This window comes from Neopsephotus bourkii, unplaced genomic scaffold, assembly GCF_033783945.1.
Source record: "Neopsephotus bourkii isolate Nb327-2 ecotype Australia unplaced genomic scaffold, CSIRO-AGI_Nbou_v1 NB_1031, whole genome shotgun sequence".
NCBI lineage: Eukaryota > Metazoa > Chordata > Aves > Psittaciformes > Psittacidae > Neopsephotus > Neopsephotus bourkii.
Genome location: NW_026901520.1, coordinates 339,011 through 366,917, shown reverse-complemented (window position 1 = coordinate 366,917; position 27,907 = coordinate 339,011). Strand labels below are relative to the sequence as shown.

Below are 27,907 nucleotides of genomic sequence, written 5' to 3'. Positions count from 1 at the left end.
GATGAGCACAGCGTGCAAAGCAGTAACTTAGCTCTGTGAAAGGGCAAGAATGAGTCACTGCAGGGTAAGATTCCCTAATTTGGATGTGCCATTTGAATAAAATCTGCACCACGAGCTGTGCATTAGCACTGCACCACTATGGAGTCCCCAGGGGAACTGCTGCCATCGCAGTAGGAGATATCTAAGTTATACTTTACTGTTGCACAAAAGGGATCACACCTTCCCTTTCTGTGAGGATCCAACAGCAGGAAGTTGGAACTGGAAAGACAAGTTATCAAGACTTCACCTCCACAAACCCATCTTGTATCTGCTAGAGGTATTTGCTTAACTAAATTAACCATCAGGGTTCAGCCTCCAACATCTGAAACCCCTTCTTTGGCACTGAAGCTTCCCTCAAGTTCAGGCTGGAGGAGGCAGCCCTAGCCCTGCTTATCCACATGAACATGCTGTGTCGTCAGCTTCAGCTTTGACGGAGATGCCATTAACAAATAAGACTGTCAGCAGAATATACCTGTCAGTGTTTTAACAAGTGATATTTTAATTTGTTTGGAACCAAAAGAGGTTTTAGGAAAGAGAACGAAAAAGTTATGCAACAAGCTGCTAACTCACAGGTGTTAAAACATGCAGGTTTTAAAAAGAGAGCTAGAGGTTCAGTGGGGTATCATGAACACAGGAGTCAAGAGCTCAGTAACACACTGGTTAACATGCCAAACAGCTATAACAAAGTACTGGCGCCTAGCTTTATTTATTGGTAAATCACTTTAGTAACCTGAATTCACAAATAAGCAGTAAATAACAAAAACTACAGATAAACACAGGTTACACATGCAAATAGTCCTGTCCACATCTCACATGTGCAGGTAACATTAAGAGCACAATTCTAAAGATTCTTGACAAAACCAGATTTTAAACAAAACTGGGTTTAAAATGCAGGTATGAAAAAATTACATGTGAAGAATATAAAGATACTTTTTTACAGTTCAGGACTCGAATGCTGCTTTTGGGTGTACTAGAGATGTACGACAGCTACAGGATTCAAGTAAAAGCAGGAAGAGCTCAAGGAAATAATACTGGTCAGAGAAGAACAGGCATTTACTTTGCACTAAATATACACGGAGTAGCTGAATAAGAAAATCTATCAAGAGCTTAGGGGGCAAAAAAAGCACAAAGTTCTAAAGCTGACTAATTGCTAATTCTCCTATTAGCTATATAACAGCAATGACATTAAGAGAAACTGCAATTCAACATTTAAAAATGGAACTTACATTGAAAGACTTTTCAAAAGTGAAATGCAATGACAGCCTTACACTGGAAATTAAATACCTGCTAGGCTCAGACTGAAACATGGAATGTTCTAGAGAAACTAGAAATACAGTGTTACTTTTGATATTTTATTGAGAATGGAATTGAAAGACAATTTCTAAAGCTCCAAAGTAGCAAATTCCACTTAAATGAAGAAGTTTTCTTCCCATAGATGAGCCTCCCACAAAGGTGCAAGATTCTTTTCTTTAATAGCTCGAAGTCTCAAAACGAAAGCTTGCTGCCATTCTCACATGAAGAACAGATTTCTGTCATTAACTTAACTGCATATGCTTTTTGCTGCAACATTTAACACATGAACAGACCTATAATGCCTACTGTATCTCACTAAAACAAAAAAGAATACAGTATTTCCATCTACTACTGGTACTGCTTTTATAAAAGATTAACATTAAAAACAAAGCCACTGTTTTCCTTACATCCTTTCTTCCTTCCTTTTAAGCTTCTTTCTTTTGCCTGTGGTCTTCTGCCATTTTATCCAGAATTTTCTGTTAAAAGAAAGCAATCAGATTTTGGATATATTTAAAGAGTTTCTCACAGTCACAACATCAGTAACAGAAACATAAACCCAATTCTGAAGTTGTAACAGCTGTGAATATTAACTGCAAAGTTTGTAACTAACAGCCTGGCACTTCTCTGTACGCTGAAGTGGAGCTCCTCTGAAGCACCAACTTGTTACCATGTCACTGAACACACAGCCTGCCAGCAGGAAACACCGAGGGGCAGCCTCTGCCAGCCTCTCCTTCCCTACTGGCTGGCAGGCCCAGAGAATGACTTCTGATTGTGTTATGGCATCAAGTCAGTGACTGTGCCACTTACCTGGTCAGAATTTGTCATCTGTAAGATCAGGGACAAAACATCTCCCCTCTCTAGAGAAAGAGTTATTTGGAAGTTGGAGGAATTTGTTACTGCTTCAATTACATTTGGTAACGGTATCACTTCATCTCTTCCTTTACTCTTACTGCTCTCACAGTGACCAAGACTCCACAAAAGCTGCATTTCCACCCCTCCTTCCCTCCCCAGTTCTAAAAGCACACCAGTGTTAGGAAATCATTCAAGCACAGCTCGCTAGTTACTTGTGCCATGGATAAAGCAAATCAAATCAGGTGTAAGTGGTAAAGTTAATAACTTGGGATTACTTCCCCCACTTCCCCTTTTACATCAAGTCTTTAAAGTCCCATAACCAGGTACCTCAATGGAAAATAAAAAGAAAACAAAACACGCTATGTGGTGATGGATGAGGTGGGGTTTCTTACTACAAGACCGTGCATGGGAATTGATTTTCTGATCTGCTCCTTGACAATGTTGTTTGCTTTGTGCCATTTATTTGTGCCATCTGCCTTCCAAGGTCCTGTATTTTTGTAGGGTTCCCTATTATTGCAAGGGAGAAAGCAAAGATTTGAGTGGCATCTGCCAAATGATTTGGCATCTGAGGTGCCACTTTCCTTTCAGACCACCAGGGTCTGCTTTCAACTCAGTAATCAACTGGGATTAAGTCGCTTTATGTGCACATTGCATTACTATGAGAGTTTTGTTTAGGATTTCCCTTTCTCAGAGGTGGTATTTAAAAGCAGCTCACAGTACACAAAGATAGAGCAGCAGCATTATCACTTGTGCCATGCAATCATGTGATACCTAACCCAACTGGGAATTGTAAAACATGCTCACAAAATCAGAAGTTGCAAATATGGATGTTTTCCTTTTTAAAAGATATAAAAACTTCAGGTTAAGCTCTGTTGACTGGTTAAAACCACTCTCAAAGGGACAACTGGAAGGGATTTGAGTCATCTGTATTTATTCTGCATCACTACTGCTAAGCCTGGCCTTGACTGCAATTTGAATGCCCTCTTTAATCCAGGTTTAAAAACAAAAATGTTGGAGCCCATCTTTAAAATGTGGATCCTGTGTATTCTAGTCATGAGATGAGGTTTTGAAGAGGTCTAACTTGAGTTAGAAGTTACAGAATAGCCAATTTCCACTCCCTGAACAGCTTTTCTCTTCCTCAGTGCAGTCTCATTCAGATCTACTCCCCAGGAAAGAATCACGCCATTTAAAATGAACAAGTTTTTGCCTTACCTTCAACTTTTGATAATGAGGAAGGCTGCTGCAATGGGTCTTTTTTGCAACATCTTCATTTGTGTAGAACAGGGAACACAATTTGCAATAAAACCCTGTTTTGGGTACCACATAATTCACACCTAGAGAAGTAAACACCACAAAATAAACTAAGAGATCTACTCTACATCATTTCTTTTCATGTCATATGTTATTTCAGCTGAATCTTAAAACCATAATTCACTTTACATTAAAAGCTGCTTTATCTTTCAAAGTCCTTGGTTTAGTTTAGTCAAGCCAGGGCCTACTAACAACTAAGTATGTGCAGGCTCTTCTTGAATTTTAAAGTTTAAAGTCAGTCTTTCATCTTAAGGGTCCATTTTATTGGTTCCTTAAAAAGAACAACGTTCTGGGATCAGTTTTGAGTTCTAAGTATTTAGTATGAATCTGAACTATCACCACTATTGTGATTGGTGCCTCTAATTGAATCTGTGTCACTAAAATACACCTCTTCAATTTAATTTCTACCTAAAGGAAAGTGTTATGGAGAACTGTATGGAAATAAGGGGAAAAAAAGAAAGGAAATACTAGGGTTAGAGGAGGAGTGAAGAAGGGGAGAAGAGTGGGAAGCCCTAAAATGAAAGGCTCAGAGGCAATGTGTTGCCAGAAATAAAAGGCAGATGAAATGAGAAATGCTACTGCAATGCACAGAGACATATCTGAGAAGAAACGGAAACAGCCTTACCAACAGGGATGTTTGGCTGGTACGGCCCAATCCTGAATTCGTCTGGAACGAGAGCTTTCTCTTGGACACTCTTTGTTTCCTGTTCATCCTGGGTGTCTGTGTTTTCATGGGCATTTTTCTCGCTATCCTGTGTTGTTGTGGTGTCTGAAGCTTCAACGCTTTCAGCCTTCAAGTTATCTTCAGGTTTGGTTCCATTTTCTAGGGTTTCATTTTCCTGCTCTGCCTCCTCAATCTTGTCTACCTTGATTTCTGCCAAACTATCATCGTTTTTGGCAGCAGCTTTCACCACCAAGCCTGACTTGCGGAGTTTCTGATGATCTGAGTCTTCTTCATCACCAACCTCATCCAGAGTGACAAAGCCTTCCATGCTCCGTGGAAAGCCTCCCACGTAGCGCTGTCAAGAAAATGGTTTTCCTTACGTCAGCTTATTCTTAACATGTTTCCCTCAAACAGTTTTCAGTTTCAGAAGAGAAAGATCTTCTCCAAACTCCCTGGAAAACCACCCGAAGTTCTTCCTTCAAGACCTACCTCACTCACTGAAGATGTTACTCAAGCAGAAGCATCACAGGGCTCCCACTAACCCAGGATCAAGAGTTCTGTTTTAGAACAGAATAAATTCATGGGTTTTTTTTTTCATCAGGAGGGCTTGCTGTTTTATCATACCAACATCTGACCTTCTACTTGGCAATTTCAGCATTACTCTTTTTACTCTGATCTTACTTTTCTGAAGTCCTTTCAACAAGAGTATTTTAAGTGGAACTCATTTTGGAAACAAAGCTTGTGCATTCCCATCTGAGACTATTCCACAAGATTCTCAAACTCATAAAAGGTAAAACTTTACCAGATCAATTTGGTGCCCATTAATAACAGGGAAGTACATTAAAAAAACACAACAGAGCTCTTTTCCAACCAGTAGAAAACTTGGGAGGTTCTGCATTAAAGAACAAAAAGCCAACCCAAAAGCACCAACCACCCAAACTGTGGTGGTCTCTTAAAATCCAGCTTCATTATAAGACAGTGATTCTGTCTGAGTCCTGATTTTTGGGACACATTCCTGCCAGAAATACCAGTATTCCACAGGCTTAGCTAACAGCAGTCCTGAGTAGCACTGAAACAGCACTGAGCTGTTTGGCGCATCTGTGCTCTAAGGATACGGGTCTTCAAGGAAGCAAGCTTGGGTTTTGAGGGTGTTTATCATAACAGGCAGCCCACAATAAGAAATAATCACTGCTGGTAGGAGTCTATGTAACTAGCATCCTGCTCAAATGATCCTCCAGGGTCAAACCCATGCACCCTTCAGTAAGAATAAGGAACACGCATAACTTGTTTGCAAAATAACATTCCAAGTCAATAAAGATACTAAAACCTTGCATGCTTCTGCACAGAACCGAGTAGGAATCAAAAGAGCAGCTCTTAGGGCATAAAGACCCATGGAGAGTGTGGGGTTGGCTGGGAGAAAAAGGGAATTTGCAGCAAGCAGATGACTGAATACACCTTGAAATTATTCCCCACCACCACCTTCCACTGGAAATGGGCCTTGGCTAACTGCAAATGGACTTCCCTCCCTTTCCAGGTAAGCATAAAGCGTAGATGCACATACAACTTTGTATGCACAAATGTTAACCTCAAGTCCCAACACCTTTTTGAATGTCATCCTTCTGCTCTGTGCTCCAAGAGTAACTGCAGCCAATCTCACTCGAGAGATAGCCGAGAGATACTCAATACTCCTGGCTGCTCAGTGTTATTCAAAAAAGGGGAGAAGAAAAATGGGTAGAAGCCCCCAGGTTAATAGTTTTATACAGAAACAGGGATTTATAATCATTTCCATTTCCAAGTTGCATCCAATGGGATGTTCCTTCTTCTTCACAAGAGCTTTAGCACCTATTTCTCCTCAGACAGTTTGCATGCAAGTGTTTTAAAGACCCACAGAAGGAGACCTCAAATGGAAAGTACTGTGGTGTGCTACTCGAGCTAGACAGGAGTTTACACACTTGGGTACCTTGCTATACAATTACCTTCTTAAGCTTCTTCTTTGCTGCTGGATTGGTTGCAACGTTCCCCTCTGTTTTTACGGTCACATCATCAGGTGTGTCCTTTTTCTCTTCAGTAGTCACATCAGCTAAATTGGCAACATCTGCATCATCTCCTGCTGAGCTCCCACTTTCCAGCAGTGCTGCTGCTTCCTCCTCATCCACTAGCAGCTCATCTTCAGACTCCAGGAGTAAACTGGGCTCATCTTGGTCTGTCTGTGTAGCGCTTTTAGTGCCTGACGGCTCAGCAGCGTCATCTTGTTTCTCCTCTTTCACTTTATCTTCTACATTGCCACTTTCAGGTTTCTGAGTAGCATCTGGTTTAGACTTCTTATCACTTGGAGAATCTTTGCTGTCTGGAGAATACGTTCTCTTTCTGCAAAGAACAAAGGACACTTCCCTGTAAACCTTAAAAGAGCCCAGAAACCACGTTACAAAAAAAGTCAGGGTCTGTTTTTCTAGACAAGCCTGAAATATTGTGTCTTAGTTCAGCAAACGAGAGGTTGAGGGATCCCACTCTTCAAATATGCAAAGGGCTGCTGCAAGGAGGAACTGTCCTTACAAGACAGGACAACTGCTCATGGGTTTAAATTGCAGGAAGGCAAAACTAACCGAGGGCTGGAAAACATTTCCTGAGGAGCCTGAACAGGCCGTGGGACCTCATCATTAGAGGAAGAGGACAGGCAGCAAAAGAGAAACACTTAATCTCAGGGCACAACAAACAGCAGTCTGATCTCAGAGCTTGCCTGGATTCTTTTGTCTAATTTCTATGCTCTGGATTAGGTGTTTTCGTATTTCTTTAAGCAACACTATGCTTCAGCAATGGGACATTACCTGGCTTTATCCTTCTTCAGCAGTTCAACTCCCTTGTTTGGAATCTAAAATGAAATAGTAGAATGTGTAAGGCACAGCAGAGGTGTTGATAGAGGTGTTGCAGCACACAGACAGCACACTAGCCAAGCACTTCCAACTATCTTACTCCACAGGTACTCTCACCATGCCCTCCTACCAAGCAACTAAATTGCTATCATGTTAGACAGGACCTTACCCAACCAAAACCCCTATGTCTTTGTTGACAGCAATTATCAGGTATTCAGCACAAAACAAATGGGATACCCTGAAAAAACCATGCACAATTCCTCTTTTGCTTGTGAACCGGTGCAGTGTGGTGCAGGCAATGGCACAAATCAGTCAATCTGTTCTCTTTCTCCTTAGTAGTGGAAAAGCTTTAGCAGTTTCACATCACTTATTTACAAGTTACTGAACAGGAAATTCCATTTGTATGGCAGTAGCATGGCCAGTAATTCAGTGCACTGGCAAGTATTAGAATTTGCCCCAGAGTGTTAATTTCTGGTGCATGACCATGTGGAATCGTAAGATTTCTTCACCACCACAACACAGAAAGCTTATGCTTTTGAGACAGCGTGACAGCTCAGATTTCTCCTGCTTTTCTCCCTGATGTCCTAATCTGACAGAGGAGGTTTTGTAAGTACAGTATTAGCCTGGTCTTATGTCAGGAAAAAAAGCAGCTACCGGCCAACCCTTCCCTCCTTATGTGAGCTGCACATGCAAAGGTGCAGTTACAGATCTGAGCTTTCACAAAGCTTATTCTTAAAAATGAGGTAAGACAATCTACCTATCTAGGTAGTTGGGGTCGGTGTCCACAGTAGGAAACAAAAAGCTTTCTGGTGCTACAGAGAAAGGTTTTGGTTGGCATCCAACACAGGAAACCCATTCTGTTGTAATACCTGGTAGTTTAAAAAGGAGTCCCTAATGACGTTGTCTTTTTTTTGCTGTACACAAGAGTATATGTACAATGAAATGGATAAACCCCCCAGCAGTTGTGAAAGGAAAAGCCAAGAGTTAAGTGTACAACATATAAGTACATAGTTCTGCTGCCCAGCTGGATTTTACTCACTGACCATTTTCAGAAGGGGCAAGTGAAATGCCAAACATTACAGAGTGTTCTAAACTGAGACATTTTCATTCAAATCTACACCAATTTCTCCAAAATCTGAATTCTACTAGCTGGTTGGCTTGGTTGAATCTGAAAGGAGAAGTCTTGCTTTGTTCCAGGCCTCCTAACATCCCACTCACATCCAGTGACTGCACTTAAGGAGCCAGAAAACACTGAAGCAAATCCTTCAATTTTACCTGTGGCACTGAATTTCCAGCAAGAGACAGCTCTCTCCTACTTTATACCTTCAACTGCAACTAAAGAACTAAACCTACTACCTACCCTTAACACTAGTTTCTTGTATTTTTCAGACAGATCCACTTTCACACATCTGCCTTGGAACCAAAGCGCTTTGTTGGCACAATGCTCCACCATAGCTAAAGCATCTTCTCTGGTCTCCATCTCAATGAAAGCCTGGAAATATTAAAACACATTTAAAATTACTCTGAAATGCACAACATTCCTGCAGGCAAAGTTATTTAACTTTAAACACAGCACGTCCAGAGTTTGAAATGAAACTACAAGATTCAGACCCAACCTCTCCAAACATTCACAATTTACCAAAGCGCTTGATTCCAAATGAAAGGCTCCAAGGAGACCTCAGAGCAGCTCCAGTGCCTAAAGGGACTGCAGGAAACCTGGAGAAGGGCTCTGGACAAGGGCCTGTAGGGACAGGCCAAGGGGAATGGCTTGAACCTGCCAGAGGGGAGACTGAGATGAGCTCTTAGGCAGAAGCTCTTCCCTGTGAGGGTGCTGAGGCGCTGGCACAGGGTGCCCAGAGAAGCTGTGGCTGCCCCATCCCTGGCAGTGCTCAAGGCCAGGTTGGACACAGGGGCTTGGAGCAAGCTGCTCCAGTGGAAGGGGTCCCTGCCTGTGGCAAGGGTTGGAACTGGGTGAGCTTTGAGGTCCTTTCCAACACAAACCAGTCTGGGATTCTATGAGACAAAAAGCATCTGGACAATGAAACTCACATATTTGGTGTTTAAGTATCTGGGCATTCCAGGGTAGCCAAGACACTCCCCATTTTGTTATTTTTCAAGAGAAGGTGGGAGCATCAGCTCGTCTGTGAGCCCAGCTCTGGGAGCTGCTCCTCTGAGAAACAAGCCTACAGCACACTGAGTTTGCTGAAAAAGCTTTTAAAAAGTCATCTGGGCTAGAGTATCACCGGCAGAGAGAAGAAAGCTGTTCCTGCATCCAGCTTACACAGCAAGGGTACTTCTAGGACTCATGTACGTACACATCCAAAACATTCTACTAGCCACAGCAGGACTGCTTTTAAGAATCAGAAATCAAGGGCAAATGAAAGACGTGAACAGACTCCACTCTTGCACATTTCATAGGTGATGTTTTTTCAGCCTTAAAAACCCCAAGACTCCTAAAAATCTGCATAACAACCAAAATTAAGCCTCTATGGTAAATGTATCATCTTCACAGCTGAGGCCTGTGCTCTTTTTAAAGCAGCCCCCGTTCCAGTAACATTTTGCAGGAAGCTGATAGCCAAGCACCACCTACACAGACCTCTAATCATTTCCATCTTTTTGCTAGAGCAGAGAGGCTCCACATGTCCCAGTGAAAGGCAGAGCATTTCTCCACAGTGAAACACCTCTGTTTCCAGCCCTCAGGCCTGCCTGTCCCTAGGGCTGTTACCTGGCTTTTCATTCTCATGAGGATGTAGTTCTTAATTTTCCCATAGGGTTCAGCCAGTTTGAGGACTGCGTTGTCAGAGTAGCCCGAGTGAGGCAAGTTGCTGAGGTGAATCACACGCCCAAGCTCTGGTTTTGGGGGCTCAGTTTTCTGGTCAGGTTTCCCCTCAGGTTTCTAAAATCAAAGAGGGAATGAAGTTTTTTAAGGACATACTCCATAAAATATACATGGGCAACTGTCGCATACAGCTGAGGAGTCCATAAATTCAGACTAAATTAAACACGAGTGCCTCAGAACAGTATCTGCCCCAGATCAAAATTAGGCGCTGCTAAAACAAAAATGGTTTACCTTTATTCTCTTGTATTTCTGGGACAGGTGGACCCTCACTGGTTTACCAAACACCAGTGCAGGTGTTGTTGAGTAGTATTCCACTGCAGCCTGGGCATCTTCAGTTGTTGACATCTCAATAAATGCCTGAAATCATACAAATGACCAAACTAAGTGCTACTCCTTCAAGAATTCATACTTTTGTTTCAAATACTAAGCTCTCCCTTGCTTTCGTATAAAAACTGATGCATCAAAAGTGGAGACTGCTTTCTGGTTACAACGTTAGCAGACCTGCAGGGCCTGGCATGGATTTCACATAGTTTCTTCAGGTGCACAAATACAACTACTTGTTTACATTCCACCTAGATTTGGATTCAGAACATTCAATTGCTTCCTGTTCTTTCCCTCCTGTGGCAATACTGGCTTTTTCCACACTTCAAAACACAACACTCTATAACCCAAACTAAGGCCAAGCAGGTTTCCAGAGAGTATGAGAACAAGACAGGAATTTGCAAGCACAGGGTGTTTTTGAGCACTCAGCCAGTAAGCCCACCGAGGACACTGAGCAGTGCCAGCAGCAGTACTGAAGGGCCTCACCTTACCTCATTGATTTTGTTTAGGATCAGATGATTTGTAATTATTCCAAACGGCTCCACAAGCTGAAGCAGCTGGTATCTCAAGTTCTTTCCCCTCTGGAAGTCCATGATGTGAACAACTCTGCTTGTTTCCTGTTGAAGACAAAGCATGCATCACAGGATGGAAAGAAAATGTCTATCAGCAAACTCTAAATAGAGTCTGTCAAGGCTCTGCTCTACTTAGGTTGTATTTTTATAGTAGTAACCAAAATGAGATGCATATAATAAAAGCACTGAAGCTCCAGGGATTCCACAGAGGAGGATGCCTTGCAGTGCCAAAGCTGTCTGTGTGTTCACATCCCGCAGCTTCCTTGTTAACAGAATGTTTGAATGGGGTCTGTACAGTTTGGAAACTGTAATTCTGTTGAGTACATGGCACAGTGGAACCCCAGTCTTATTCCAGAGCTTCAGTATATCCACACAAATAAATCCTAAACCCTTGCTTTTAAGGACTTTATGAAAGCAAAGTATATAATATAAAACTGTAGTTTTCAAAAACCCCTAAACATCAAGCTTTTAATACTAACCACTCTGCCCTTCTGCATGTGTCTCGGTCCTTGCATATTTCCGTTTCCAGCTCCTAAGAAATGAGAGAAGGAGCAAGCTTAGTTCAACCTGTAAGACTGGTGTTAACGTGTCCCATGTTCACAAGTTCTTAAGAGCTAGAATCATAGATTAGATACAGAATCACAAAATCAAGTTAAGTCACTTGTAATACTAAACCAGAATGACATCAGATTTTAAAACCCAATTATTTCCTTACAGTCCAAAAACGATGTTTCAACAATCTTGTAACTTGAGGTCTCCCTTCCTCATCATTCTGTTCAGTTAACTTCACTGAAAAAGCTTGTCATTGTCTAAGCCCAACCAGTAACTCAGAACCATGCAGCTGCTTGCTCACTCCCCCCACTTCTTCCTCATTCAAAAGAGCATAACTCCCACAGGTTGAGATAAGAACAGTCCAGTAACTAAGGTATAACACAAAACCACCATTGCTACCACCAATAATCAGGAAAATAACAAAAGGAGAGATTAAAACTGCTCACCACCTGCTGACCGATGCACAGAGTCCAACCCAAGCAGTGATCTGGGTTGTTTGGGTAACTCCCCCCAGTTTCTATACTGGGCATGACATGCAGTGGTATGAAATACCCCTTTGGCTAGTTTGGGTCAGGTGTCCTATCTCTGGGCCCTCCTTGGCTTCTTGTGCCCCTCCTGACTGGCAGAGCATGGGACTGAAAAGTCCTTGATCAGGGTAAGCATTATTTAACAACTGAAAACATCAGTGTTATCAGCATTGTTCTCAGACTGAAGTTGAAAACACAGCTGCACCAGCTACTAAAAAGGAGAAAAATAACTGCTACTGCTGAACCCAGGACAAAGCTGCATTTACTGATGTGGAGAAATAGCTGAGAATAAGTAAAACCTGCTGGAAAAAACCCCACCTCTTCTGTTTTGGAGATTTGCCATAGCAAAAGGTCCCAAAGATGCGAGATCTCTTTAACCCTGATACACTTTTTAAGTTGGGGTTCTAGGTGTAGAAGACACTGCTAGATTTAGCCCAAGCCAAACACCAATTCTATCAGAATACCTAAGAAAGCCTCTCCAATAGTTGGGCTCAAAGTCAAGTCTGAGATGGTTTGGGAAGTTAGCAGTATTATTTTAATGAAATCTGGTATGAATGCATCTATCATCTAAAAATTCCTTTAAAGTATGTGCAATGCTTGTGCTCTCTCAGGATACCTACATCAGTTGATTAGCTTTGCTCTTTTAAAAACTATTTCAAAGGTAGGAAGTAACAACTTCAGGCAAATCAACTATTTTGTAGCCTGCCTTCATGCCAAGAATCCATCTTCCCATTCCCCACTTGCTGCTCAAATCTATTTGTCAAATTAATTTGAAACGAAGTGTGTGTGTGGGGGGGGAACACTCAGGACGTTGAATTCTTGCAAGCCCCACGAAAAACAAAACCCACCAACATGCAGCGATGTCAAATCAGAGGCAAAAACCTTCCAGACACAAAAAAATGCAAGTCCAACCCATGTGTGGATTAACCAAGTGTAGATAATAACGCAGCCAAAATGATGTGGCTGGTAGTTAACAGATGGCAGAAAGGGGGAAGTATGGGGTCTGTACGAGTCTTTGGCCAGGGAGGGAGTCCAGTATTTCAGTTGCAATGCTCAGAAAAATGTTTTAATTTATCAGTGGTTTAGAACAAGAAGAGCAAAAAAAGTATCAAGAACTTATGTCTTGTAGAAGTAGGTGCCAGCTGCTGCTACCTCTTGGCCCAACAGGAGGTCCTCCAAGGTGAAAGGGAGGTGGTGGTGGTCCCAGAATTCCTGGTGCAGGGTTTGTGGATTGCTGCAACATAAAGGGATCACCCCTAGAAAGAGGGAAAAAGCATTTAATTTTAAAGCAAGAAACTGAAGTCTTCATTCCCAAACCCCCTGATTTTTGCAGAGCATTTAAGGAGAAGCCAGTTTTAGCTACTTTTACTGGTGCTCTTTTGCTAGCAGAAAACAAAGGGAGGTATCAGTTTGAAGGGGAGGTGTGTTCTTTCACATAAAACATTACAAATGTCTTTAAAACTCATTTCTACTTACATCCCATGTCCTGAGTCACTGTCAGGATTCCATTCTGGGTAACTGAAAAGAAACAAACGACCAAAATTAAGAAAACTCGCCTCTACCTATGTAATAATTTTCCTACAAGTAGTGATCCCTTTCCACATTAACAGATTAAGTACACGGTAACTCTGCCCAATACAGGACCACCGCAGGAGACTTCTCTGCTGACAGAAGAGAAGTGCTGCTCTTAAAGAGAAGCTTCCTCCACTGCAGGTAACATGTCTGCCACTTTATAATACAAATCGTATGGAATGTTTCACAACAGAAATTGAGAAGCTGGTGTGACTACTACAAAATTCCATGTTTTTTTCAGCTGTTCAGATTGAACGTTCCATGTAGACCAGCAGGATTGAGAAGTTATGAACAGAAATCCCTTTTGTCCTGAAGATGCTCTTTTAAGATGTTTTACTCCACAAGAGGCATACACCATGTTTTCTAAGCCTGCTTTGTGCAACATAATTGACTATTAGAGTGCTGGAGCAGCTCTGCTATGGAAACAGGCTGAGAGGGCTGGGTTTGTTCAGGCTGGAGAAAAGGCAGCTCTGGGGGGACCTAAGAGCAGCTCCCAGTGCCTAAAGGGGCTGCAGGAAACCGGGAGAGGGGCTTTGGACAAGGGCCTGTAGGGACAGGACAAGGGGAATGGCTTGAACCTGCCAGAGGGGAGACTGAGCTGAGCTCTTAGGCAGAAGCTCTTCCCTGTGAGGGTGCTGAGGCGCTGGCACAGGGTGCCCAGAGAAGCTGTGGCTGCCCCATCCCTGGCAGTGTTCAAGGCCAGGTTGGACACAGGGGCTTGGAGCAAGCTGCTCCAGTGGAAGGGGTCCCTGCCTGTGGCAGTGGGGTTGGAACTCTATGAGCTTCAAGGTCCCTTCTAACCCAAACCATTCCAGGACTCCATGATTACAAGCTCCTACATGCCCTCATGCCACAAGGGTATTTACTGTACTCAGAATTCATACATTTCAAGCAGCAGTTGACAACGTCGGCTGTGAGTTGCTCCATTGATATGATGGTTCCACTCCTGCAGCAAAGTAAACAAGAATTAACAGCCCCATTTGGGAAGCCAGTTTTAACAAAGCAATGTTCTACAGCGCAGGACCTTCTGTTCTAAGCTCAAGTATCAAAATTCACAGATAAAATCTTTCTATAGCGCTTTCAAGAGACACTGAAACTGCACCCACCTCTTAACTCCTAACCTGGGTGAAAAGGTGTCTGATGAACAATGCCTTGAGATCTATGGGCTTATCCTGCCTCCAAGGTGCAAAGCTTACCAGGGGAACTGCTACAGCAGACATGCACATCACTGTGCTTGCAACTTTTGTAACTGGATACTGAGGTCGTTTTTGTCCTCAGTAACTTTAGAATTTCCTCCACTCTCTGCTTCATTCCTCAGGCTTTTAAAGGTTAACGTGAACAAGCACTCAGGTTTTCAGAACCATAAAGCAGCCAAGAAACTGCAAGGAATTCAGAAAGGAAAGACTGAATGAAATCAAAGTGCATAGCTGGGGACAAACCACAAGTGTACAGGAGAAATGTAAAAATATAGAACCATTTGAGTGGAATAATCGGGGAAAAAATGAGATCTAAATCAAGATGGCACAAAGCAGGAGTAACATCATTATAATTTAACCAAATCACCAGGTGAAACTCCTGGTTCTGGCTTTAGCACTAGAATGGAATGAGGGCCTTCTGCTTTCTCTTTGCAGACTTTTGTCATTACAAATGGAGTTCTTTATTCGAGAGTAGGGCAGGCAGGGAGACTCCTGCTTCAGCCAAGCACAACGTGCCACACCTCCACTTGCTTACAGTCTTACAAGTAACAGTAATAACTTGTGTTATACTGGCATCTGTAAAACTGTGACTATGGATCCTGCACCAGCAACTGTTTTCTGTCTCTTTTTCCATGTGTATTTCTGCACAGAACCCACAAATGATGTTTCTCCTAATCCCTCATCTTTCCTGCTGTTTAGTTTCCACCACTCTACATCCATCCCTCTGGGTACAAGGAGGGACTCCCGAGGCCTCCTAAGGGTTCCATATGCTACATGTCTACCCTGTACTTTCCAAAGGAGAAAAACCTGGATTTAACATCTCCCATCGTGTTGTTAAGCTACTTCACAATATTACTCCATAATACACAGAATATAACATGGAGCAAGATGAAACCTTCATTTATTTTTCAGATACAAGAACACAACTTTCTTGTTAACTGCACAATATCTAGGAACTGCAACTATAAATTAATAAATACAATGGCAATTAGGATAAAAATTCCCCAAGCCTACCTAGGATGCATTTACTACCCAAAAGAAAGTTTCTTCAGTTCAAGTTGCTAACTAGTTTTAGCACTACCCTCCAGAAAAGAGTTCTTTCAACACTAAAAACCCCTTTAAATTTGGGTGCACAACCTGTAAAGCCTCAGTGGCAAATTCTGGTAGACATAACATGCTTTGAAGTTATCTTAAATAAATTATAAGCTGAAGCAGAGGTTATCTGCAAACTAAAGGCAAAGTTTGGGAGATGTAATTCTCATGCCATTTCAAATGCCTTTACAGATCTGACATGTAACTTAGGATCCCCCCCGCAGAACAACAATGGCTCATCGACCTTATTAAGTTCTTAATGTGGAATTTCCTCCCTGCCTCTACCCAGTCTAAAGTGTCACCCCTCCAAGGTTTCAGGGCACTAGATACTGACAGATGCTGAACACAGTTAAGGTACATAAAATCCGAGCTGAGGTTCACAGAACTCAGATTACCTTTTGCCTCAATGGATACAAGCAAGAGGGCAAACTGTTCTTCAGAAAATCAGGCCAAACTTAAGCACCTAATTTTAGGCAGCCCTCTATTAGGGACAGGGCCATGCTTTCCCTTTGGGATGTACCACCATTCCGAGTGCTTAACCTCCAAATTCATCTGCTCGTGTTGCAGCAGCCTTTTTCCTTGGCAGAGAAAATCCCTCCACAGCTAACACCTCGCTCCTTCAGAAAGGGATCAGACTGACAGAGTGCCTAGAGAAACTGGGGCACAATTTATCTCACAATTAGACAGAAAACAAACTGGGCCTTAAAATATCCACACATTAATTGAAAGCAGCAGTTAAGAACATGGATAAATAAAAAAAAAAAAAAGCAGAGGATTAGGCTGCCAGTGAAGGGTGTTTATCCCCTTGTTCAGGCTTCAAACACACCTTGCACTGTCATACCCTTCCAAAAAATCCATATTTTTATTTGGAGGTGGGAAAAATGAGATTTTGGTAGTGCAGTAATTGTACACTGTCCCAGCTAAGAAAAGCATTCCCTTTCTGCTTTCCATACATTTTGGTTCAGATCAGATTACAAGTGCAACTGGATTCAATTTTGTGGGAGACACAAAATAAGATATTCTGTAACTGTCAGGTATGCAAAGCAGAGGAAAAAAGGAGAGAAAGAGAAAAATTCTTATGGTGACATGATTTCTGCTATTAGAAACAAAGCCCAAATGTGGGTCATAAGACACAGATGATCCAATCTCAAATATTTTATGGTGTACTAGCAGGTTAAGTCAAAGCATGTTCCTAAAAACTGGATGGGTTTACATGTTACAGAAGAAGTTACAGCCACTTCAAGTTATGCTGTCAAAAGAATTTGGTATTTCTCATACCTGGGAAGATATTTCACACTGGATTTCCTTTCAGCAGATCTGCATACCAAAGCAAACTAAGAAGCACGAGGCTTTAAAATAAAGTGCTAAAAAGAACCCTACTTACAGGATTACTGGTTGCCATCTTCAAGGGCCTCAGAAGTTTATGTTTTCAATCTAACCAAATGAAGTCCTGTTACAGACCTGAGCATGGCATCTAAACTGTTAACACTTAAAACCTTCTATGAAAATAAAGGTCAAATACAGGAGACAAGAAACCCGAATTACTGTGATTATTTTATATCGAAAGCAATTAAAGCAACACAAGTTCATAAACTGTCAGATCAGCTGGAGTCATACAGCGTGTGGCTCTAAGGCTGGTTTGATCGTTTCCTTGCAGGGACAGAGTAACTCTCATGTGTCAGATCAGATGTACAGAAGCAGCGCTTTTTGAGAGGTAACTGTAAAGAAACGGTTAGTAACAGCAATTCCACATTGTATCCATTTTACAGTAACAGCATGTATTATATGTGCATTTGAAGGTTAATCAGCTGCTAATTGTAAGAGGGACACTGCATTAGCCAATTGAACTGCCTGGTGTATACTGAAAACCAGCAAGATGAGTAAAACTGGAAAAGCTCAAAAGTGAGAAGGCTCTGAAAATAACATCTGGATACACAGGGATACATCTGGAGTAACCTGCTACCGCTGCAGAGAGCTGAGCTACTCGTGGCTAAACTAAGAGGGAAGTCTCAGCATAACCGAATATACCCGAAGATCCACTCTACTTGTGAGCCAAGTAAAGAACGCTACTAGGAACACAGTGCAGGATACTGCAACAGCAGACTGATTGCTGGGAGAGTCTACAGGGAGAGATGCAACATGTGACAATAAAAAGTGAGTCTGAAGTGTCTAAGAAAGTGAAAAAGGAGAAAAATGACGACAAATTTCAGCCATAGTATGAGATAAAGTGTTAAAGTGAAATTAAAAAGGCAAGAATGAGCTAATCTAAAACGTGGTTTTTACTTTTGCAATTAAGTTCCAGGGCTCTACATTAACTCTTTCCCTTTGGACAGGGAAAAAGCAGAACTGTGCAAGAATGCATCTTAACTACATACAAATCAGCAATCAAGACAGATGCGGAGGAGAGCTGAAACTAGCTTCCTGAACAGCACAGCAGATACACTGCAACCCCCCCCAAACCAACAAAACAATAAACACCCCACCCCAAACCTGCATGAATGCCAGATGTTTGGTGGTTAAGAGAACATGTAGATGTAAAATATAAATAAGATATCCCAGTAGACGATAGCTGTTTGACTTGAAGTTAAGCAATCTGGGCAAACAAAACACATTAATGTAAAGCCCTGGTTTACAATGTTTGTTAACAATTACCGTGTAAATAATCAAGTGCCTTTTTCACTGTCAAACCAACTTGCAGATCATTTCAAAAGCAACCAGGCTATAGAAATCATTAAGGAAATAGGTAAAAACAGAACAGATACTACAACGTAAAGGAAAATAGAAGTATCTGGTGCATAACTCACCTTATTAGAATGAACGGGCATATCACATATAGAGCACAGATGGGGATAACCCTTCGGTAAGAATCCATGGAAGTCTTCAATATTGCTATTTGGAGGAGCACCTCTCTTTTTCTCAAAGAGAGATCTCTCGGGACCAGGACCACGACCCATTCTCTCATACTCACTGTCAAATTTATGATAGTTATGCGAAGTCTCACCATAAAAAGATTCATCCCTACACCTTTCTCCATCTCTTAATCTGTCATCTTCATAATCCATTCTGTCATAATAACCAGATTCTTGAGAACGACTTCCATGGTCATAGTCAACCACTGGGTTGAGACTAGGACCACGATCATCAAAGCTATCTCTTCTAAAATGCCTTTTTTCTTCCCAATCATCCCTAGGTACTCTGTATGGTGGTTCCCGTGTGGATGATCTGCCATCTCTACCATAACCTTCTTCAGCTCTCCTCCTTTTAAGTTGTAGAAGGATCTGAGGCAAGTTTTCAGGAGTAATCTTGTCCTCGGGATAGCGACTCAGTTCATCTAAGTCTCTAGCAGACAGACCAAAGCTGGCCAAAATGTTAGTGGCCTGGTCTGCATCTCCACGGTGCTGAGAAGACAAAGGGAGTGGACCTCTACTTCCAATGTTAAATATAGACTGCAAATTATGGGAAGAGGTACTACCGGAAGACAGTGCACTATGAGATCCTTGTTGGTTCAATGAAGAACTCATTCCAAGATTCATTAAGCTAGCAAGGCGTGCAGTACCCTGGTTCATCCTTCCAAGAGATGCTGGCATATTTAAAGACTGGGTAGCAGCAGCAAGAAGGCCTATTCCTGCAGAGAGGTCACGCCCATGACCTTGTGAATCCCTACTCAGAGATGACTGCTGGAATGACTTGGACATTGTAGAACTACAGCTTGTCTACTTTATGGATCAAAAAATATTTCTTTTATTATTATTGTTTTGGTTTAAGATGGCTGAAAAGAGAGCTCACACTAGAAAGCTAGGCAAACTTCACTTCAAAAATGGTAACGCCAAGAAAGAGGATCAATAATGACTGCAGATCTTCTTCAAGCTGAGAAACACCAGACAATTCTGTAGAAAAACAAGCAGGTTTAGTCATAAATCCCTTTAAACAGATGCAGTTTTAAACTTATGCATCATGTTGATCTAAAAAAAACATTAAAAGATCTCAATCTTACAAGGCTTTTATTACATAACTTAACAGATTCAAGAGGCACCCAGAACCTACATATATTATTTCAGATAAAAACACAGCAGTGCTTCCTATACATACTGCTCCTCTTCCACAAAAAGCTACCTTCTTACTGAAGACAAGTGAATTTTGGAAGTTTGGGATGTCTGAGAGCATCCAAAGTTTACAAGCATGTAAGCCTTGATCTCGGGTTAATGGCTTTGTTTATACCCTACGTTACTATATAGAGAAGACCACAAAAAAAATCCCCGTAAGCCCACAGAATCCAAGATGACTTTGGCATATAACACATTTGAAAATGAAACCTATACCACCACAGAATAGGACGAAAGGAAGTTAAAAGTAATTGAAGCTTGGGCAAAAAGTTTCTGCTGTAAGATCTGGTAAATAAGACCAAACATAATATTCACTCTTTATGCAGTAAAATTCCAATTACTGATGTGAAGACAGATGTGAACAAGAAAACAAGGTTTAATTTTTGTGGGAAGTAAACAAGACCTCTTACTCAAATTGCAGTTATGCTGTTAACAGCACTTCAGAAGGGATTCTTTACTCTGTTACAGTGCAGCTCTGCTATCAGCCTGTACTCTCAGGCCTCAAGCTAAACAAGGTTAGGCTTAGTACTGGGATGGGAGTTCCAAGGAAAACCCTGCTCCAGCAGAAAGAGACACCAGGTGAGTCAGGAGATAGCACAATGCCCCCAGCCAGTCCTCAGGACAATGGTGTGGTGTTCCTGTTTCATACCAGCATGCCAATTCTTTGGTTCAGGCCCAGCACTTTGATACCATGACCACATGTGGTAGTTAAAGATCCTAAGATGTCACCTGTAAGAGTTACATCCGCTCTGTGTCCTACTAAAATACTAAGCTAGGATTTCAATATTTGGATCAACTTGAAGTTTTAACTAAACAGTATATCAATACCCACAGTATATTTTATGGTACAATGGATATATTGCATAAAATATTCAGGTCTTTTTAAGTGCAGAGTAGAAATACCCTGTAATTCTTCCCCCCATCCTCTTTCAGCCCTGGGACAGAGGCACAAAATTGAAAGCAATTCAACACACATGAAAACATGTCACCAGGAACACATTCTTGGGTCCCCCGTGCAGTAAAGCCCCTTTCAATCTCTGCAGTTTTTGTTTCTCCAGCACTGCCCCTCAGACACATGTAGAACACAGAACTGACTGCAAAAAGAAACAGGCACAAACTGCGTAGCTCCAAATGAAACCAGCTTCTAAGAGAAAAGGCATGCCTGGGGAGGAACGGGAAGGATAAAATGAAAGCAAGGATTTTCCCTTTAAGAGACCAGCTCTGCAGAAGGCAATTTCTCTTGTACTGGAAACGGAAGAAAAAAGGTCAAGGTTATGAGCAGGTCTCTATCCCGACTGCCTACTCAATCTAGAGTCCTGCTTCAATAACACACAGGGGGGGTTTTGACTTTTAAGTTGGATCACACTTGGGTTTTCTTTCTGGGTAGCAGCATGTTATAAAATTACTCATTTATGTAGAAAACCAATGAATCCTATGAGAGATACATAACTAAGATACTGCTTCACACAGTTTGCTACATACCCTGTTACCAGCATAGCTAAACTTGTATTTCAGCTATGCTTTTAAGATCTGCATACCATGGAGTCACTTAAAGTAAGCTTGAGTATGTAACATTAGGTTAAGAGATTGAGAAACATGGGGATGGAAGTTTAAAAGTGTCAGAGGCAGAGGACAGAAAGCTTCAGAGGAAAACAGTAAAACAAGAATACAGGGAGAGCAGAGAAGGCAATTCTAAGTGAGATAGCCAGCACGAGCTGACCACACTGAAGGATCCCTGAATAGGAAGCCTTTAAGAATTATGTTGCAAAAGTAAAGACTTGAGTTCAAACATGAGAGAAATACTAATATTCACCTGGGCGCCTGTTTTATCTTACACACATTCAGTAATCTTCAAAGTACTGAACGGTAATCCTACAGGTTAATCCTTACTCTTTCCATTCTTACATATAAATTCCCTTGTAGCTCATTCACACACTTACAGAATGGCTTAAAACTGAACTTACGAGGTTCTTCATAACATCAGGTATTCCAGAAGGCTTTATGAACCTGGCCCTCACAGTGATTCACAGCAGAGTCAGGAAAGGCACGGAGCATCCTGCCATTAATGCAAGGTCTTGCACCATTCAAGTTCTCACTAGATCAGGAAAGTTCTCCATTGCCCTTTCTCTTTGAACAGATGCTCACTAATCCTCCTGTCACAGCTTTCAATTGGCAATTCACTGTCTGCTGCGCTGCAGAGATTAGCAGATAACAAAACCTAGTCTGGCATGGACCTGGGTTGCAGAGAACCTGATGACATGCCATGAGGTGACCCCGTGTACAGAGGGAGGTTTTACATAACCAGGCTTGGCTGCTGCAAACACCCATAGGGGACAGAAGCAAAGGGAAAAATAAAACCAGGAAGAGGTGGAAGGGGGACACAGACAAGACAAGGAAACAGTGACAATCTTATGAAAAAGCATGAAGGGACAGTAAGACAGTATGATGAAGACAATGTAATATTGGCCAGTGAACTGCCCTGCACCTCATTAGATACTAGAGTGGAGTCCTTACAAAAACAAGAGTCCTCACAAAATCACTACCACATCACTGTCATCTTGCAATAGCTGTTGCAATAGCTACTCCTACCCCCCCACTCTTTAAGATTAGATGAAGTCAACAACAATGCAAAGTGGGGAAAACCTCTAAAAATCATACCAAAGAATGTTTAACTTCCACATGGCCAGGTTTAACAAATTATTCCAAGATAACGTTTCTTGCTTTGCTCACATTCTGAAAGCTTTCATGTCAGCACCTGGTAGAGACAGGCTCCCATGGACCCATGCCAGCTTTAAGCGAGTGTGCCATCCACTGAGTCACAGCAGCAAGATGAGTCTGACTGAACAAAGCTGTCTAAAGATCCAGACATGATTTAGCAGAGTACAGAGTGTTATGCTAATTGTTCTTCATGTCATTTCAGCTACCCTGGGAACAGACAGGCTTTCAGATATACATTTTTAAGAGCTGTGGACAGAAATTTGGCCATATTAAGATTTGAAAACATACAATATGAAGCAATCTTGAAACAAGTTGAAAGTCAAAATGTTGTTATTAGGTTTCCAAACAAATGCAGACAATGAAAAAACACCCACATTTTGTATCTACAAGTTGCAAAAGAATTTTCTGTAAAGCAGACAACAAAACCAAGAAATCTGAATCCTACAAGAATACACTGGGACCAAACAAAGGCCAAAATGAGGCCGATTTTCAAACCCTACAGAAGGTTTTTCTTTTTGTATAAAACTCATTATAAACTTCAGTAAAATTGACAGAACTGCCTCAATATAAGTGCTAGTTTTGTTCCTGAAAACAGTTCAATTCAGTGAATTCTTGGGACATGTTGATTGTGCTGCACATGACAACTTAAGATTATCATCTTTTGTGGAATACCAGGAGGCTGAAAATTGTTCCCTTGCTCCCTAATTGTTCTACTGACCGGGGTTCTTTAACCTGTGCATACATATGATGGCTTTAACATGAAGCTTGCTCTTAGAACTCATGTTTTCCCCCATTCCTCTTCCATTTGTTATAGGAAAGTCACCAAAATGAAAAATCCGTTTTCACCTTCTAGTCAGTTTCACTTTCACCTCAAAACCAAAATTTCTCAGAACACACACTCAATTTCACCAAATCAAGCTCAATTCTGTTATAAGCGTGAATTAACCTGCAAGCTGAAAAAACACCCTCCCAGTCTGTAACAACACAAGGCTTCTGAAGACCGCACACCCTTGGGAAAAAAGTCTCAGAGAAATCTCACATCCTGAGTTCTTGCTCTTTGGATAAAAACCTATGGATTCTTCTTCTCCATCCCTGTTGCAGGAACCTATTCTGCTATGAAGAATTCATGTGGTTCTTAGCAAAGCCATCTCCAAGGTTATCGGCAGAAGAGATCCAAAAGCTCAGCTGACAGATTTAGAAGGACAGCTCCCCATGTTGTGCTGAGAACTGATGGTGTGAAAATCGAAACTCAAAGGAAATGAGGAGCAGATGTCTTCCAGCTGCTGACTGACCAAGCATAAGGGATTTGACGTCTAGAGGATTACTTTAACTTGGACAATGCAGAAAAAGCCACTATCTTTCCAGAGGCGAAGGAGGAATTGTGTTGCAGCCTTACACAGAGAAAAGGCACATGACTGTTTCAGGTAGGAGGGTTCAGAGAGGTTTCACAAGCAAGAAAACAACCCATTGTGTTCAACTGATCTTCAAAGGTCATGCCCTCAAAATTCAAGCAGCACTGGCACACTGGATGGAAGTGCTCTTCTGGTGTGCAGATTAGCCAATCTGTTCCAGGCAGAACAACTGGAAGAGTTTCAGCTCTTACAATTATGTTCATCTTCATCTCAGTGACTTGCTTGACCAGAGGGGCACATAAAAACCTGAGATATGAAGTTACTATAACAGAGGACTGGTTCAGACCGGAAGTATTACATATAAAAAAAGACTTATTTATAAAAGGGGTATTAAAATGACTAGTTTAGCAATTAAAAATCTTAGAAGATTTACAGTTTTTTAAGACTTGAATGCACAAAAGAGCACTGTAAAAGATGCTGAATTCCTGTTTCTGCTCATTAGAGAATCTAATAAATTCCAGCAGCCTTCTTTTTGTAAGAGTACCTGGAAAAAGCACACTTATTCCTTTACAGAAACAACAGAAGTACAAAAGAGTCTAAGGAACAGTACAGAAATAATAAGATAGGCACAAAAATGTGCATTTTTAGAAAAGGAAAATAGAAACATCCAGGAACATATAGAGTAACTGCTGTCATGTGCACTCATTACCTCTATGGCTTCTAGACACTCTTTCCTACTAACTGCAAGGCTACTCTTGGCAACTACCTTTGAGCTCCAACTCCGCAATAAGGTGGATGCACACAGGTTCCAGCACTTACAAAAACTCCGTGAGGCCATCAAAGCTTGGTTCAAGAGAAGGGCTCTGCCAAAACCAGTCACAGTGGAATAACGTAGAATCTTAGGCTGGAAGATCTGGTTCATGCAGTGAGGATGCAATCGCTGTTCATTCACATCAGTGCTGCAGATGAACAACACCCTCACAGGCACCAGAACTTGGACATCAACCACAGAACACACCATAATTATATCCTAAAAATAACAGGTGTAGCAATTCAAAGAGAGACCAAGTCAGAGAGTTGATCACTGTAACAGAGAACCAGTTCTACCTTTGTTTTTTTTCAAGCAAAACAGAACACTTTTGTATTCTGCTGATTAAAAAGCTTCTGACTAGTACAGGGAACATAAGTCTGATGCCTCCAAGCATTTCCAGAGTTGGGATAAAATCACATTCTTTCCCAGCTGCGATCTTGCATGCGGTTGTTGAGAGGTATTCTATTGCAGAGGAGAATCAAGGGACTGTTTCGGTGCTCAAAATAAAACTCTTATTCAAGTTCTGACTCCACAATACAGTACTTCAACACTTGCAAACTAAATGAGTTCAGAAATATTGTGAGGAATTTGCTTTTGTTTTCAAGACTTGTTGACTCAGAGCACACACAGGAAGAACGCAGACAGCAGAGAGGCTATGAAAATGCAGTCATAAAGTAATAAAGGAACTGAATGGAAGTAAATTCTTCACAGTTTTCCTTCCAACAGCTTTCCTCCAGATTTGCTGAGCTACCCACAACACTTCAAGCATTACATTACAAAATACCTTCACATTCACCAGAACTCTCTGCAGAGATGGGTGCCAGTCACAGAGAAGGGCAATGGACAATATTTACATATTTATTTCCAACCAAATTAATAAGCATCTTTATTTAGGTGTAGTCCTGAACGAAGCAGGTGGCAATCACATCTCAGCTGTATGGATCGTCTTATCCATACAAGATCCATATAAACTCCAGAGAGTTTGGACTCTCAGAGACTGACCCTTCTTCTCCTTAACTGGTTTTTAGTTTTTACCTTTAGGAACATTGATATTCACATTTTAAGGATGGATTTAGGAATTCCTCTTGGGTGATTCTTCCCATCATTTTAGTGCTGGGATGTATGTATTCCCTAGGTATGTGCAAAACACTGGAAATGGCAGACAGCTTCTCTAAAACCAACACATGCAAAAGGCTCATAGCATCACCACCTCACCAGAATCGTGAGGAAGCAATCACAGTTCTTGCACGTGTTGGTCAGATTTCATCACCTTTACTCAGTGCACAACATGAAAGTGCTGAGACTGGGTTACCACTGAGCAGACACACGCACAGGCTCAAGTGGTAGCATCCTCACTCAAATCTAATTATTCCACATAATTCAGTAATGAATCATTATGTGGGTTTACTGATAAAATTCAAGACAGATCTTTCATTTCTCAGTAATACAAGTGCTAATATAGATCACACTACATTTTGAGCAAAATAATGTATGATTTTAATATACTGGTTTCAATGTATTAACATGTTTCAAAAGTCAGGAAGATTAAGCCACTGGATCAACATTCTGTATAAAGCAGCATCAGGAACAAACACTCCCTTTTCCTCTTCTGAGGCACGAAACCCACACAGACTGCTTGAAGAGACAGTTTTCCACAAGAACCACTCCCTACCTACTCTAGAAAGTCAAGACCACCTAACTCCACCAACAGCTCAGAAAGCCTGAAGAATTTAAGGCTGAGTAAAATGAATAAAGACTATTCAATTGTTTGAAACAGTAACAAATACTTTTTTCCCAAAGGTATGATTCATGGGAAGAAGCCTCACATTTAGAAGAGGGATTTTTCAGCTTTCTTTCTACAGCATAAATGCTTCATTTATCAGAACAAAGCAGCTCTTCAGGTTCCCAGAAAGTTCTTTACAACTTTTATGCTTCTTTTCAGTATAAGTGAACTTCAAATCTCATTATTTTGACTTTGGAAACAAAATATATACCTCAAAGACAGAGAATATTATTAATCCACCACAGGAGGGAAAAAGATATAAAAAACCCTTCACCATGATGTGTTACCACAGCTAAATCGTATGAAAGTGAAACTGAGTAGAAAGGGTCAAAGGGATGCTCCCACTGCCAGTGTTCTTAAGGCTCAATTCATTAATTGTTAATGCCAGAAAAACATCAAACCCGGCAGGTTTTGAGACTAACAGCTTTCAAACACTTTCAAGATTATGGATATGATGTTCAGCTTCCAAGTGCACGTCTGGGGGGCTGGGGAGGAGATACGCTGACTCCGAGGCTACCACAAGCGCTCCCAGGCCCTGCGTTGAAGCTCCACTCAGGGGGCGAAGCGTGGTTTTAGCTGGGATCATCCCTAAAGACACGTTTTACGTGCGGAAACACTGAGCAGCCGAGAGGAAACCCCCCCCCTCCCCGCGCTCAGCAAGCCCCGCGCCGGGGCAGGGGGCACCAGAGCCGCGGGGCTTTGTTCGGGCCCGATGGACGCCGCAGTACCGCCGGGCGGGGGCGCTGCGGGCGGCCGCGGGGCAGCTCTGGGGCCGCCGCACCGGGCGGGCCAGGGCCGGCACCTCCGCATGCGCGCTGCGGCCGCGCACCAGGCCCGTCCCCCCCCACCCCGCGGCCGTTCCTAACGGACGTTTTCCTCCCTCCCCCTCCCTCCCTCGCGGAGCGGCAGCCGCCAGCCCCGGTTGTTAACGTGGCGGCGGGCCGGAGGGGGGGGGCCGCAGCGCCGCTCCTACCTGCGGGCCAAGGGGCGGTGGAAAGGGACCGCAGCGGCGGCGGCGGCTCCCGTTCGGAGGGGGAGGGGGGGCGCGGAGGGGTTGAGGGAGGGACTCAAGGTGGGAGGGGGAGGCGGCTGCAGGCCTCGCCGCGCTCGCGAGAGCACGCCCGCCCGCTCACGTGCCCGGCGGCGGCCGCCCCGCTCCGCGCCGTTCCACTCCGGTCCGCGCCGCGCCGCTCGGCTGCTAACGACCGCCCGGTCCGCTCCGCTCCGCCCTCCGTGTGTGGATGTGGATGTGGCCCGGGAGGAGGAGGGGAAGAGAGGGGGGAGGCACCGGTCTCGCGAGAGGTGGGAGCTGCTCACCCTGCTCTCGCGAGATCCTCGCCGAGCTGCGCAGCGCCAGCCCGCCGCTCGTCCCCAGCTCATTGTCCGCGCGCTCCCGCGGGGGCAGATGGGAAGGCGCTTGGGGGCGGGGCCTAGCGGCTC

General features: G+C 42.6%; 1 protein-coding gene across 5 annotated transcripts; it reads right to left on the bottom strand.

Annotated features, from left to right (window-relative positions):
- Window positions 1-514: 514 nt before the first annotated feature.
- On the bottom strand, window positions 515-27,907 carry MATR3 (matrin 3). 5 transcript variants are annotated; one of them, XM_061360575.1, is made up of 15 exons: window positions 27,785-27,907; window positions 18,505-19,587; window positions 14,297-14,358; window positions 13,317-13,358; window positions 12,993-13,096; window positions 11,241-11,293; window positions 10,681-10,806; window positions 10,100-10,225; window positions 9,755-9,925; window positions 8,390-8,521; window positions 6,985-7,028; window positions 6,136-6,526; window positions 4,121-4,514; window positions 3,397-3,518; window positions 515-1,808 (listed from the first exon to the last, which is right to left on the bottom strand). In XM_061360575.1, the coding sequence occupies exons 2-15, from the start codon at window positions 19,393-19,395 to the stop codon at window positions 1,758-1,760; spliced, it is 2,709 nt and encodes a 902-aa protein (XP_061216559.1). In that variant the 5' UTR covers window positions 19,396-19,587; window positions 27,785-27,907; the 3' UTR covers window positions 515-1,757. The 5 variants fall into 5 exon arrangements, with proteins under 5 accessions (XP_061216559.1, XP_061216557.1, XP_061216561.1 ...); XM_061360573.1 differs by lacking the exon at window positions 27,785-27,907 and adding an exon at window positions 27,441-27,562; XM_061360577.1 differs by lacking the exon at window positions 18,505-19,587 and having other exon boundaries at window positions 27,785-27,871.

Coding starts and splice junctions, on each gene's coding strand:
- MATR3 (XM_061360575.1), bottom strand. CDS start 19,395: ATGTCCAAGTCATTCCAGCAGTCATCTCTGAGTAGGGATTCACAAGGT. Junction 10,226..10,680: donor TCCTAAACAAAATCAATGAG/GTAAGGTGAGGC, acceptor GTATGATTTCAG/GCATTTATTGAGATGTCAAC. Junction 1,809..3,396: donor CTCATTATCAAAAGTTGAAG/GTAAGGCAAAAA, acceptor TTCTTTTAACAG/AAAATTCTGGATAAAATGGC.